The following is a 14,097-nucleotide window of genomic DNA, read 5'->3' on the forward strand; positions in this document are numbered from 1 at the left end:
CAGGACATGTGTCGTGGCAATGAGCAGAAATGGAGAACCTGAAATATTAAGTTGACCTATGAAGCAAAGCAAGACAGACAGACAACACTGAAATGAAAAGCCACACTATAATATCAGCAGGGTTACCCAGATTAATCAGTAGATTTAGCAGTAGGAGCAAGGTCTCCCTCCAGCAGTGGAGGGAGTCCCTGTCCTCTGAACACTCATGAGACAGACTGGAGTGCAGTCATCTATGAATATTAAACATCTTAGTATTTCTAAACATAGAATCTAGAAGATGGTAATATTTTATTCAGTTTTTTAAAATATTTCAATTCAGCCATAAGAGCTCCATAAATCTCACCCATAATTAAAGAGACACCCTGAATTTAGACTTTAAAATGGGAACATTTGAAAGGAAGTTGATAAGTGGTACTGACGTCACTAGAATAAATGTGACCTTATCTCAAAAACACCTCTGAGAAGGTCAGATGCAGGAGGAACAAGGGAGCCCTAAGCTGCTGTTTGAAGACCAGGCTTTTCAGCTGGATCCTGGGGTCAGAGCATCATCTTTCACCAAGATGGAGCCCTGAAGTCAGAAGAAAACGGTTGCGAATTTAAGCTGTAACTGGAAGCTTTCTATTTAGAGGGCTCCTCCTCTCTTTCCCAGGGATGGTCCTGATCAGAATTCTCCACAGTTGGGGGTTTTCAGTGGGAACACCGCCCTGGAAACAGCATACAGCTCCACCAACCAAGTCCTGCTCAAATTTCACAGTGACTTTTCAAATGGAGGTTTCTTCGTCCTCAATTTTCACGGTCAGTGTATTTTCACTCCATTGATGATGGCAGAGAATCCTAGCTGACTTTTTTCATAGGATTGACATGAACTTTGTTTACAGCTAAAGTTCCATGTTTCTGTCAACCGAAAGCCTATAGGATTTTCTCACATTTCATGCTGAGGTTCCTGTGATTCCTTTTTCTTACTGACGTATTTAGGACTTCACATCTCTTTTATACTTTATCTTGGATTTGCCCCCAGGATAAGCATATTGTATGTGAAACTCTGATATGGAGACCATGGAAATACATTTAGTAGCTCTCAGAAATTTCCTCGTTTCTGTCTCCAGATGAACCTCGATAGTGAATGTCGTGTAATTTTAGATGGGGCAAGGCAAATCTCTACTGATATTGAGAATGAACGCTAAATAGTTTGGGAAAAGCATTACCAGTCCCTTATCTCTCTTGAGGACTGCCACATGCAAATCCTCAGGACAAGAGATCGAGGATGATGCCAGATCCTGATATGGATGTGGAACCAGCATGAACCATTTCTCCTGCAGAATTCCAAATATATGTAAAGTGTTTCTATTTAAACCTCATAATTTTTTTAAATGGTGTACTTTTCCCATTCAATTTTGTAAGCATTTGAAGCTAGAGACTTTAGTAAAACTATAATTTACACATATAGATATTTTCCTAGACCTAAGCATTGTAACAACACAAGAGAGATGTTTTTTGTAAGATTTTTGTTTATTCATCAAATGTAATTTCACTTATTATTTTTTTTATATAAACTATGTAGCATTTCAGCTCAAGAAATGTCAACCTCCCCCAGCAGTTCCACAGGCAGAAATGCTTACAGAGGATGAGGATTTTGAAATAGGTAATGTTTTCATTGTTACAACATCATCAGCTCAACACAGGTTTTTTACACCCATACAACTGCAGTAGATAGCCAAGTTGATGAATGTTTGTCAGAAATATTCCTAAAGCTTTCCTAGAGAGAGATACACATTTGTCATGAATTGAATAAATATGTTTTTCTTTCTTCATCTCAATGATTTTTTTTTTCCATTTACATTTTGCTTTTGCTATTTTGAGCACATTTTCCTGCTGCATCACTCACCAGTTTGTATTTTTCTCCTAAAAGCAGTTTTCAGACACAGACTTAAGCAGATGTTTGTGTTTAGCTAGGGAACCATTTTGGTGCACCAGAAGAAGAAAGTCATTTGTGGCTGAAATAATGGTTAGTCTAACATTGACCTTTTCTTGAAACTGGAATGTAATTGGTGAATATATTGAATGATACTATTTAGAAATTATGTTTTTTCATTTTAAGTTAGTGGTCTATTTCATTAAATAATCATCAGGCCACATTAAGAAAACTACCATGGCGTATGTTGGCCAACCAGTTATTGTGACAAAGGATTTCTTGGTCTCAATTACAAATACCCAGTCCTGTGTCACACGTTTTATAGTGGCGGTCAAACCATGTGACCAGTTTCTGCTCTATTCCTGACAGCTTAGTTGATGAGAACATTGTGCTAATTACCAAGGTCATTTTGTAGCCCTCTCTGGATGCATTAAAGACATTCTCTTATACAGCCTTTGGTCTCAAGCCTCTGAATCCCTTTCTTTCTTTCCTTCTTTCATCTTTCTTTCTTTTTTATTAGTAATCATAGGGGAAAGGGAATGAACATAGACATATCAGTCAAAGAAGAAAAAACTGCTCCATAATCTCTATAGAAATACTGGTTACATTTAAAGAGAGCATTTTTATAAATTAAGAACTAAAAATGACACTATTTCACTAAGTAGACTAAGCATGAATACCAATCATGGTTAAGAAGTGGTTTGCACATCAACTTGAGTGTCACATGTGTTTGACAACATTCACACACTGCTTGTGTCATGGAGACAGAATTGCCAAGTATGCATGTGGGCTCTTTCAGGAGACTTCGTGAAGTACCAGTGCCACCCTGGGTACACGCTGTCTGGGATGGACACACTGACCTGTAAGCTCGGCTCCCAGCTACAGTTTGAAGGTTCCCTGCCGACATGTGAAGGTATGAAGTTCGTACTATAAATATGCTTGTTCCATATGGAACATTGTATTACTTTATTGGTTTGAACTTCCTTGTATACATCTGAATTTCTTTGTATGTATCTGAATTTGTGTCTGTGTTATGATTCTCTTGCAATTTGAATTACCCAAAAATAGAAATACTTAATTACCCTTCTCTTTTAGCTAGCTGTACAAAATCAAAACTACATCAAATAAGACTTCTTGCTGTTTCCCAACAGTTTGTAATATTTTCAAACATATGGCAAAGTTGAAAAACTTTAGAACTAATACCCATCACCAAGGTTGCACCATTAATGTTTCCTACACACCCTTTGTCACCTGTCTCATCTCTCTCTACATAAAGTATTGAATAATCAATATTTTTGATACCTTCTAGGCAAATTGCAGGCATTACTATATTTCCCTCTGAATTCTTTGGCATAAAATAATGCATAAAATTATCTAGTGTTTACTATGTTCTGTAAAATATAGAGACATTGAAATGCACATGTTTCATATAATGCATGTTTCATATCTTTGACCCATGTGTAATAACAGATAATGTATGATAGCAGAAGAAAATCTATTGATTCAGTTGATTTGTATACAATTAGATCACTTAAAAAACTTTTAAAGGTATCACTTTCAAGTTTTATAAAAAGGAAAAAAGATTTGGAAAAAACATGAATAAGCTAAAATGTCTCAATGTAAGTCAGAAGTATGATTGGTTTACCTATCAGAAAGCTTCCCAAATTAAGACAGATTTTATTTTGTGACTTCAAAATCACAATCACATTTACTTCCTTTAAAGAAGGGCTTCCCTGGTAGCTCAGTTAGTAAAGAGCCCACCTTCAATGCAGGAGACCATGGTTCGATTCCTGGGTTGGGAAGATCCACTGGAGAAGGGATAGGCCACCCATTCCAGTGTTCTTGGGCTTCCCTTGTGGCTCAGCTGGTAAAGAATCCACCTGCAATGCAGGAGACCTGAGTTCGATCCCTGGGTTGGGAAGATCCCCTGGAGAAGGGAAAGGCTACCAATATTCTGGTCTGGAGAATTCAGTGGACTGTATAGTCCATGGGGTTGCAAAGAGTTGGACAGGACTGAGTGACTTTCCCTTTCAATTTCCTTTAAAGAATGTAACTCCCCATTCCCAGTTCTTTCAGAGAATTTGAAAGTTATCATTTACTAGGGGTAGTGAAACATATAAAAATTCAGAATGTATGAAGAGAAAACCTATAGTTTAGGTTTTATTATCCAGTGATCTTAGTTAAGACACTAATCCTCTGGGCATTATATGTGTAATGAGGTGGATCATTTGTCTGCATTGTTTAGGGAACTGGTATAAAGATGAAGTACATCTTAAATTAATTCTAAGCGTCTTATAATGCTAATTATCTACCCTGTAAAAGGCAATTTTCTTTGCACTGCAATAGTATAGATTTTGCAAATGTTCAGCCCATGAATTGATTCTTCCAGAATATCTGGTAACATGGTGCATTTTCGTTGCTACTGAGGCAGACTTCAGTCACGCTTACAGAAGGAAATGATTTCCAACATCTGGAGAAAATCTGGAATGAATTATTATTAAATAACCAAGGTAACCTAGATTATTTTTGAGAAAAATATACTTTGTAACTGCACCCACGTGGGAGCCAGTGGGCATGGGAAACTCCGAGGGGGCAGGCAGGGGAGATGCCTTCACTTTGTCTGCCTCTGGCTTTAAACCCTAGCTGACCCTGTGGTCATGGTGTCACCGAGACCCTGCCTCTTGCTGCCTGGCTTAGAAGCTGGGGGTCTCATGGGAGGTGCTAAGTCAGGACACTGGAGTCACTTTTCTCCCCTGGAAAACCAGTGTGTCAGGACCATGCTACATTAGCGACAGTGATCCACAGAGGATTTCTCTCTCAAGAGAGTGGAGTGGTGAGTATAAAATGTTCATCTTTTGCTATTTTATATATAAATTAACTGAAGTAAATCTTCAGATGTTTAAGGCCCATTTTAATCCCACCAAACAGAGCCTTAAAAATTTATCAGAATAGGTGATTTTAAGCAAAGGTGGGCTTAACTGATTAACGAAGAAAGGCTTAAGTCTTTATTTAATATGCTACTTCAAAAATAAGGAAAGTGTCTCCATTCTGTCATTTCCCCCATGATTAACCTAGTTTCCACTTAAACGCAATTATTTCATGACACTCCAGGAATACAGTAAACCCACACACGAGTGTGTCATCCTCTAAAGTATTGATACTTCTGCTCTTACTCGTTTGTGGAAAGTGTCTGGCTAACAAGACAGGATCTCTGTACTCAGGCCAGAGGTCCCCAGGCCCTCTGAACTCACAGCAGTTACTACGCAGGATGACTTAGTTCTCTTCTTGATTCTGTTCAGCAGTAAATTTGTTTAAAATGAACTGAGTTCTCTTATCTGGCATTCCCTGAACACCTCGTTATTTAAAAAAGGAAATAGGGACGTCAATGTCTTCTACCAAATATTTAAACACATAATTATCATTTTTCTTCCAATACTTTTCTGTTGTTTGATTGGGCTCAATCCTCCAGTAAATTCTTGATAATAAATTGTACTAGTTATGAGTCCTACTTATTCAAGTGTCATAACCACAATTTTAGAAGTTCTGCTTTGAAAATTGTCACCACTTTAGGGTGATTGGTTGTTCCTTGGGAATGAGGTGAATAAATTGTTCCTTGAAAGTTCACATTTTATGTAGATAAATATTATCTTGTTGGATACTTACCTTAATTTAGAAAAAATAAATAAATAAATGAGGGTCTGGAATGTTATTCACCACCGCCAAGCACTTCTCTCATTTTCATTGGACATCAGCAGAGTGTCCTACAGTTTAACTCCATCCTGAACTCTTGACCTAGGATAATGTCAAATCCCACAGGGTTAGAGGCTTAGTCCCACAGAACAAACCTCACCTTGGTATCAGATGCTGATACCAAGTCCAGGTTGTCACCTGTGCTTCTGACTGACAGGTTATCAATCAGGGGTTCCCAGGAACCTCTCCTCTGGTTTGATCCTTCCATCAAATTTTTAATTAATTTATTTATTTTAATTGGAGGCTAATTACTTTACAATATTGTGGTGGTTTTTGCCGTACATTGACATGAATCAGCCATGGGGGTACATGTGTCCTCCCATCCCAAACACCCCTCCCACCTCCCTGCCCATTCCATCCCTCTGGGTTGTCCCAGTGCACCAGCTTTGAGTGCCCTGTTTTCATGCATTGAACTTGGACACATCATCTATATCACATTTGATAATATGCATGTTTCAATGCTAATCTCTCAAATCATCCCACCCACGCTTTCTCTCACAGGGTCCAAAAGGCTGCTTTTTATATCTGTGTCTCTTTTGTTGTTTTGCATATAAGGTCATCATTACCATCTTTCTAAATTCCATATATTTGTGTTAATAAACTGTATTGGTGTTTTTCATTCTGACTTACTTCACTCTGTATATTAGGCTCCAGTTTCATCCACCTCATTAGAACTGATTCATATGTATTCTTTTTAATAGCTGAGTAATACTCCATTGTGTATATGTACCAGTTTTCTTATCCATTCATCTGCCAATGGACATCTAGGTTGCTTCCATGTCCTAGCTATTGTAAACAGTACTATGATGAAGATTGGGGTACATGTGTCTCTTTCAGTTCTGGTTTCCTTGGTGTGTATGCCAAGCAGTGGGATTGCTGGGTCATATGGCACTTCTAGGTCCAGTTTTTTAAGGAATCTCTACACTGTTTTCCATAATGGCTATACTAGTTTGCATTCCTACCAACAGTGTAAGAGGGTTCCCTTTTCTACACGCCCTCTCCAGCATTTATTGTTTGTAGACTTTTGGATAACAGCCATTCTGACTGGCATGAGATGGTACCTCATTGTAGTTTTGATTTGCATTTCTTTGATAATGAGTGATGTTGAGCATCTTTTTATGTGTTTGTTAACCATCTGTATGTCTTCTTTATTGGGTCATTATTTTTCTGGTATTGAGCTACATGAGCTGCTTGTATATTTTGGATATTAATTCTTTGTCAGTTGTTTCATTTGCTATTAGTTTCTCCCATTCTGAAGGCTGTCTGTTTACCTTTCTTATAGTTTCCTTCATTGTGCAAAAGCTTTTAAATTTAATTAGGTCCCAATTGTTTATTTTTGCTTTTATTTCCATTACTCCGGGAGGTGGGTCATAGAGGATCCTGATGTGATTTATGTCAGAGAGTGTTCTACCTATGTTTTCCTCTAGGAGTTTTATAGTTTCTTGTCTTGCATTTAGATCTTTAATCCATTTTGAGTTTATTTTGTGTATGGTGTTAGGAAGTGTTCTAGTGTCATTCTTTTACAAGTGGTTGACCAGTTTTCCCAGCACCACTTCTTAAAGAGATTGTCTTTTTTCCATTGTATATTCTTGCCTCCTTTGTCAAAGATAAGGTGTCCATAGGTGCATGGATTTATCTCTGGGCTTTCTATTTTGTTCCATTGATCTATGTTTCTGTCTTTGTGACAGTACCATAATGTCTTGATGACTGTAGCTTTGTAGTATAGTCTGAAGTCAGGCAGGTTGATTCCTCCAGTTCCATTCTTATTTCTTAAGATTGCTTTGGCTATTAGAGACTTTTTGTGTTTCCATATGAATTGTGAAATGATTTGTTCTAGTTCTGTGAAAAATATCATTGGTAGCTTGATAGAGATTCAATTGAATCTATAGATTGCTTTGGGTAGTATACTCATTTTCACTATATTGATTCTTCTGATCCATGAACATGGTATATTTCTCCATCTATTTGTGTCCTCTTTGAATTCTTTCATCAATGTTTTATAGCTTACTATATATAGGTCTTTTGTTTCCTAGGTAAATTTATTCCTAAGTATTTTATTATTTTTGTTGCAATGGTGAATGGGATTGTTTCCTTAATTTCTCTTTCTGTTTTCTCATTGTTAATGTATAGGAATACAAGGGACTTATGTGTATTAATTTTATATTCTGCAGCTTTACTATATTCATTGATTAGTGCTAGTAATTTTCTGGTGGTATCTTTAGGGTCTTCTATGTAGAGGATCATGTCATCTGCAGTGAGAGTTTTACTTCTTCTTTTCCAATCTGGATTCTTTTTATTTCTTTTTCTTCTCTAACTGCTGTGGTAAAACTTCCAAAACTATGTTGAATAGTACTGGTGAGAGTGGGCAGCCTTGTCTTGTTCCTGGCTTTAGAGGAAATGCTTTCAATTTTTTGCCATTGAGGATAATATTTTCTGTGGGTTTGTTGTAGATGGATTGTATTGTGTAGAGGTATGTTCCTTCTATGCCTGCTTTCTGGAGAGTTTTTATCATAAATGGCTGTTGATTTTTGTCAAAGGCTTTCTCTGCATCTATTGAGATAATCATATGGTTTATATCTTTCAGTTTGTTAATGTTGTGTATCACATTGATTGATTTGTGAATACTGAAGAATCCTTACATCCCTGGCATAATCCATAAAGATCATGGTGCATGATCTTTTTAATATGTCATTGAATTCTGTTTGCTAGAATTTTGTTGAGGATTTTTGCATCTATGTTCATCAGTGATATTGGTCTGTAGTTTTCTTTTTTGGTAGCATCTTTGTCTGGTTTTGGTATGAGGGTGATGTGGCCTCATAGAATGAGTTTGGAAATTTACCTTCCACTCCAATTTTCTGGAACAGTCTGAGTAGGATAGGTGTTAGCGCATCTCTAAATTTTTGGTAGAATTCACCTGTGAAGCAATCTGGTCCTGGGATTTTGTTTGTTTGAAGATTTTTTATTACAGTTTCAATTTCTGTGCTTGTGGTGTCTCAGTTTAGATTTTCTATTTCTTCCTGGTTCAGTTTTGGAAGGTTATACTCATCCATTTCTTCCAAGTTACACATTTTATTGCCACATAGTTACTAATAGTAGTCTATTATGATTCTTTGTATTGTATTTCTTTGTTGTCTGTTGTGATTTCTCCATTTCATTTGCAATTTGTTGATTTGATTCTTCTCCCTTTTTTTATTGATTAGTATAGCTAATGGTTTCTTTATTTTATCTTCTCAAAGAACCATCTTTTAGTTTTGTTGATTTTTGTAATAGTCTCCTTTGTTTCTTTTTCATTGATTTCTGCTCTGATTTTTATGATTTCTTTCCTTCTACTAACTTTGGGATTCATCATTTCTTCTTTTTCTAGTTGCTTTAGGTGTAAAGTTAGGTTATTTATTTGATGTTTCTCTTGTTTCTGGAGGTAAGCTTGTGTTGCTATGAACCTTCCTTTTAGCACTGCTTTTACTGAATCCCATAGGTTTTGGGTTGTTGTGTTTCCATTTTATTTTGTTTCTGCGCATATTTTGATTTCCTTTTTGATTTCTTCTGTGATTTGTTGGTTATTGAGGAGCATGTTTTTTAGCCTCCATATGTTTGTGTTTTTTATAGGTTCCCCCCCCAATTTACACCTAGATGTTTGAAATGATTTCAGTATTTTTAAATTTACCAAGGCTAGATTTATTGTGCAGGATGTGACCTATTCTGGAGAATGTTCCTTGTGCACTTGAAAAAAAGGTGAAATCCATTGTTCTGGGGTGAAATGCCCTGTAGATATCAATTAGGTCTAACTGGCCCTTTGTGTCATTTAAAACTTGTGTTTCCTTGCTAATTTTCTGTTTGGCTAATCTATCCATATGTGTGACTTGGGCATTAAAGTCCCCCACTATTATAGTGTTACTTTTAATTTCCCCTTTCATACTTATTAGCATTTGCCTTATGTACTGAAGTTCTCCTATATTGGATGTATATATATTTATCATTGTTATATGTTTTTCTTGGATTGATCCATTGATCATTACTATGTAGTGTCCTTCTTTGTCTCTTAGTATGGTCTTTATTTCAAAGTCTGTTTTATCTGATTTGAGTATTGCTACTCCTGCTCTCTTTTGGTCTCTATTTGCATGAAATATATTTTTCCAGCCCCTCACTTTCAGTATGTGTCCCAAGGTTTGAGGTGGGTCTCTTGTAGGCAACATATATAGGGGTCTTGTTTTTGTATCCATTTGGCCAGTCTTTGTCTTTTGGTTAGAGCATTGAACCCATTTACATTTAAGGTAATTATTGATAAGTATGATCTCATTGCCATTTACTTTGTTGTTTTGGGTTTAATTTTATAAACCTTTTCTGTGTTTCCTGTCTAGAGAAGATCCTGTAGCACTTGTTGAAGAGCTGGTTTGGTGGTGCTGAATTCTCTCAGCTTTTGCTTCTTTGTAAAGCTTTTGATTTCTCCTTCATATCTGAATGAGATCCTTGCTGGATATAGTAATCTTGGTTGTAGGTTTTTCTCTTTCATCACTTTAATTATGTCCTTCCATAGTAGTAGTAGTAGTATTCCCTTCTGGCCTGAAGAGTTTCTATTGAAAGATCATCTGTTATCCTTATGGAGATCCCCTTGTGTATTAGTTGTTGCTTTTCCCTTGCTGCTTTTAATATTTTCTCTTTGTGTTTAATTTCTGTTAGTTTGATTAATATGTGTCTTGGGGTCTTTTTCCTTGGGTTTATCTGTTTGGGACTCTCTGGGTTTCTTGAACTTGGGGGGCTATTTCCTTCCCCATTTTAGGGAAGTTTTCAACTATTATCTCCTCAAGTATTTTCTCATTCCCTTTCTTTTTGTCTTCTTCATCTGAGACACCTATGATTCAAATGTTTGGGTGTTTAATGTTGTCACAGAGGTCTCTGAGGTTGTCCTCATTTCTTTTAATTTTCTTTCCTTTTTTCATCTCTGCTTCACTCATTTTCACCATTTTATCTTCCACCTCACTTATCCTCTCTTCTGCCTGTTATTCTGTTGTTGATTCCCTCTAGAGAGCTTTTAATCTCTGTTATTGCATTGTTCCCATTATTAATTGACTCTTCTTTATTTCTTCTAGGTCCTTGTTAAACATTTCTTGCATCTTCTTAATCCTTGTCTCTAGTCTATTTATCTGTAACTCCATTTTGTTTTCAAGATTTTGGATCATCTTTACTATCATTATTCTGAATTCCTTTTCAGGTAGACTCCCTATCTCCTCTTCTTTGCTTTGGTTTGGTGGGTATTTATCACGTTCTTTACCTGCTGAATGTTCTCTGCCTTTTCTTTTTGTTTAGGTTGCTGTGTTTGGTGTGCCCTTTCTGTAGATTTGAAGTTTGTGATTCTTCTTTATTGTGGCATCTATTCCCTGTGGGTAGAGTTGGACTAGTGGCTTGTCAAGGTTCCCTGGTTGGGGGAACTTGTGTCGGTATTCTGGTGGGTGGAACTAGATCTCTTCTCTCTGGAGTGCAATGAAGTGCCCAGTAGTGAGTTTTGGGGTGTCTACAGGTTTGGCATGGCTTTGGGCAGCCTGTCTTTAAATGATCAGTGTTGTGTTCCTGCATTGCTGGGGAATTAGCATGGTATGTTTGCACTGGAATTTGTTGGCTCTTGTGTGGAGCTTGGTTTCAGTGTAGGTATGAAGACTTTGAGGTGTGCTCTTGTCTACTAATGTTCCCTGGAATCAGGAGTTCTGTGATGTTCTCAAGTTTTGGAGTTAAGCCTCCTGCCTCTGACTTTCAGTCCTTCTCTTACAGTATCCTTATACAGAACAGATGATAAAACAACTAGGTTAATGATGAACAATTCTCCACAGAGTTGAGTGACATGCATAGAGTTTCACAGAGTTACATAGAGAAGAGGAGAGGTAGGATGGAGATATAGATGACCAGGAGAAGAGGGGAAGTCAAAAGGGGAGAGAGCAATCTAGTCAGTAATCAGTTCCTGAAGTGTTCTCCACAGCCCAGAACACCCAGAGAGATTCACAGAGTTAAGTAGAGAAGAGAAGTGGGAGGAAGGAGCTAGAGGAGACCTGGGGGAGAAAAGGGAGATTCAAAGGGGGACAAAGCAATCAAGCCAGTAATCAAATCCCTAAGTGAAAATGGATACTGAAGATTAGATTCTTAAAGATACAAAATGGATAACAAATAGCAGAAAGCAAAGGTTAAAATCTAGAATAGAGGTTAGACTCTCAAAAATACAATATAAAAAATACAAAGCAAAATATATCACAAAGATTAACACACACATATATACTTGAAACTTGCTTTAAATATAGGGTCTTTTATTTTTGCAGTGTAATTGTAGGTTATAAAAATGAAAATTAAAGGACTAATAAAGAACTTGATTTTTTTTATTAAAAAGTATTAATAGTAAAAATATACCTAGGAATTTCTCTGGACCTGTTATGGGCAGTGGGGGCTCAGTTCAGTTTCAGATAGTTCCTTGTTCCGGCTTGCACTGGTTCTCAAGGTCTATGGGCCCCCTCCAATGCACAGTCAGTATTAACTGCAGGGGTTTAATCTGTTGCACCTGTCACTTCCAGAGTGATTCCCTCTCCTTTGTTTATTTTGGCTTCCTCTGTTTGCAAGTCTCTTCTGTATCTAATTTCCACCCTGACAGAAGGGGGCAAAGGTGGTCATTTATTTAGGCTCACTTGTTCAGTTGTGTTTTTGGGAGGGAGGGACTCTCTAAACAAATTTCACTGGCATGTGTGGGGAGTGTTTGCAGTGTATGGACCACACTGGGTTTGCCCCAGTCCAAGACAGCATGTGCTTCCCGGGTCTACAATGCTCAGGCTCCATGGAGCTCTGCAAGGACACTGTCCCAAGTGGGCCCTGCATTTTATGTACTTCCCAGGTCTAAGCCGCTCAGGTTCTTGGGTACTCCACAGGGCACAGACCGGGTTGGGCTGTGCGTTTTGTGCCCTTCCCAGGTCTGAGCAGCTTGGGTGACCAGGTGCTTGGTGAGTGCACTGTCCCAGGTGGGCCATGTGTCTTAATCACCTCCCCAGTCCCAGCTGCTCGGTTTCCCAGGGACACCGCAAGCGTGCCATCTCAGGTGTGCTGTGTGTCTCCTCTGGGGCACTGATCTCAGGCTGTGACACTCCTGGCAGATGTCAACCATCTAGGATCCCAGGAAGACGTGGTTAGCAACTGGGAGCCTCGCAGTTTGGTGGAGGATGCCATCCCTGGGGCTGAGATTGCAGCAGCCCCTTGCCTTCTGACTCTGGCTGTAGTAGGCCTGCCTCTCTGCCTCCAGAGGTGGGAGGGGCCCACGCACAGCCAGCCAGCTCTCCTTTGTTATTCACTCAATCCTTTGTTCTGTGAGCGTGCCAGGCTGAGAGTTAGAGCATCTTGCGGGAAAGACATATTTTTTGTCTCTTTGGCGATCCCACAGTTTGGGTAGCTATCTCGTGTTAGCTCCCTTAGGTTGTCCGCAGGGCACTCAGGCCCGGTCCTTACCCTAAGGGCCAACGATTCAGTCTGTGCCTTCCTGCCCAGCCCCCACTCGCTAGTGGCAGATGTGAGCATCTAGGCTACTTCTTTTCTGACAGTTACAGTTGGAGTTAGGCACAGAGTCTGTGTTTTGTTTTGTTTTTCTCTCAGTTATGTTGCCCTCTGAGATTATAAAACTCCCACAGACCTGCCTGTGAGAGGTTTTCCTACTGTGTGGAAACTTCTCCTTCATGACTCCCTCCCCAGGATGAGTCTCAATCCCTCAATGTTTTGTCTCTGTTTTCATCTTTTATGTTTTATCCTACCTCCTTTCGAAGAGATTGGGCTGCCTTTCTGGGTGCCTGGTGTTCTCTGCCAGCATTCAGAAGTTGTTTTGTGGAAGTTGCTTGACATTCAAATAATCTTTTGATGAATTTGTTGGGGAGAAAGTGTTCTCCCCATCCTATTCTTCCGCCATCTTGGGACCCCCTCTCTGGTTTGATCCTTTATTAGAACAGCTCACAAAAATCAGGGAAACAAATGTGACTCACATTTACAGTCAATGTTATATAGGGGACTATCAACAGTAGAGTGAACAAGTAGGGCACAAAGGGCAGGGCCTGGAGGTGTCTCCCAGGACCTGGGGTGCCCCACCCTCCCATTCTGTGTGCCTTCACCAACCTGCAGGCTCAACAAATATGTTGTTTAAGAGCTTTGGTGCAACCAAGTCTCTAGTACCCCAGCCTCACCCTCCCTGCTCCCCCAGGTGTGTGAGTGGGCAGAAAGTCCACACCCTCTCCTCCCTGGGTGCTTGTGGTGATCAGCCCTTCTGAGGCTACACAGACCCATGCTGAGTCACCTCATCAGCTCAGACTCGGGTGTCACCTAGAGGGGCCTTTGGAGCTGCGAAGACACTTCCAGCACTCAGGAAACTCCAAGGGTTTGGGGAGCTCCTACCAGGGGCCCCAGACACAGGCCAAGTGTATTTCAGC

The 14,097-nt window shown here is 39.0% G+C and overlaps 1 protein-coding gene across 1 annotated transcript in view; it reads left to right on the forward strand.

Annotated features, from left to right (window-relative positions):
* The window catches only part of CSMD1 (CUB and Sushi multiple domains 1), a 1,679,419-nt gene that overhangs the window by 1,523,279 nt on the left and 142,043 nt on the right, over positions 1–14,097 (forward strand). The window contains exons 43-45 of the mRNA XM_055567572.1: positions 650–795; positions 1,562–1,642; positions 2,712–2,825. Coding sequence (XP_055423547.1) covers positions 650–795; positions 1,562–1,642; positions 2,712–2,825 — 341 coding nt within the window. The remainder of the gene's footprint in view (positions 1–649; positions 796–1,561; positions 1,643–2,711; positions 2,826–14,097) is intronic.

This window comes from Bubalus kerabau, chromosome 2 (assembly GCF_029407905.1).
Source record: "Bubalus kerabau isolate K-KA32 ecotype Philippines breed swamp buffalo chromosome 2, PCC_UOA_SB_1v2, whole genome shotgun sequence".
Lineage (NCBI taxonomy): Eukaryota > Metazoa > Chordata > Mammalia > Artiodactyla > Bovidae > Bubalus > Bubalus kerabau.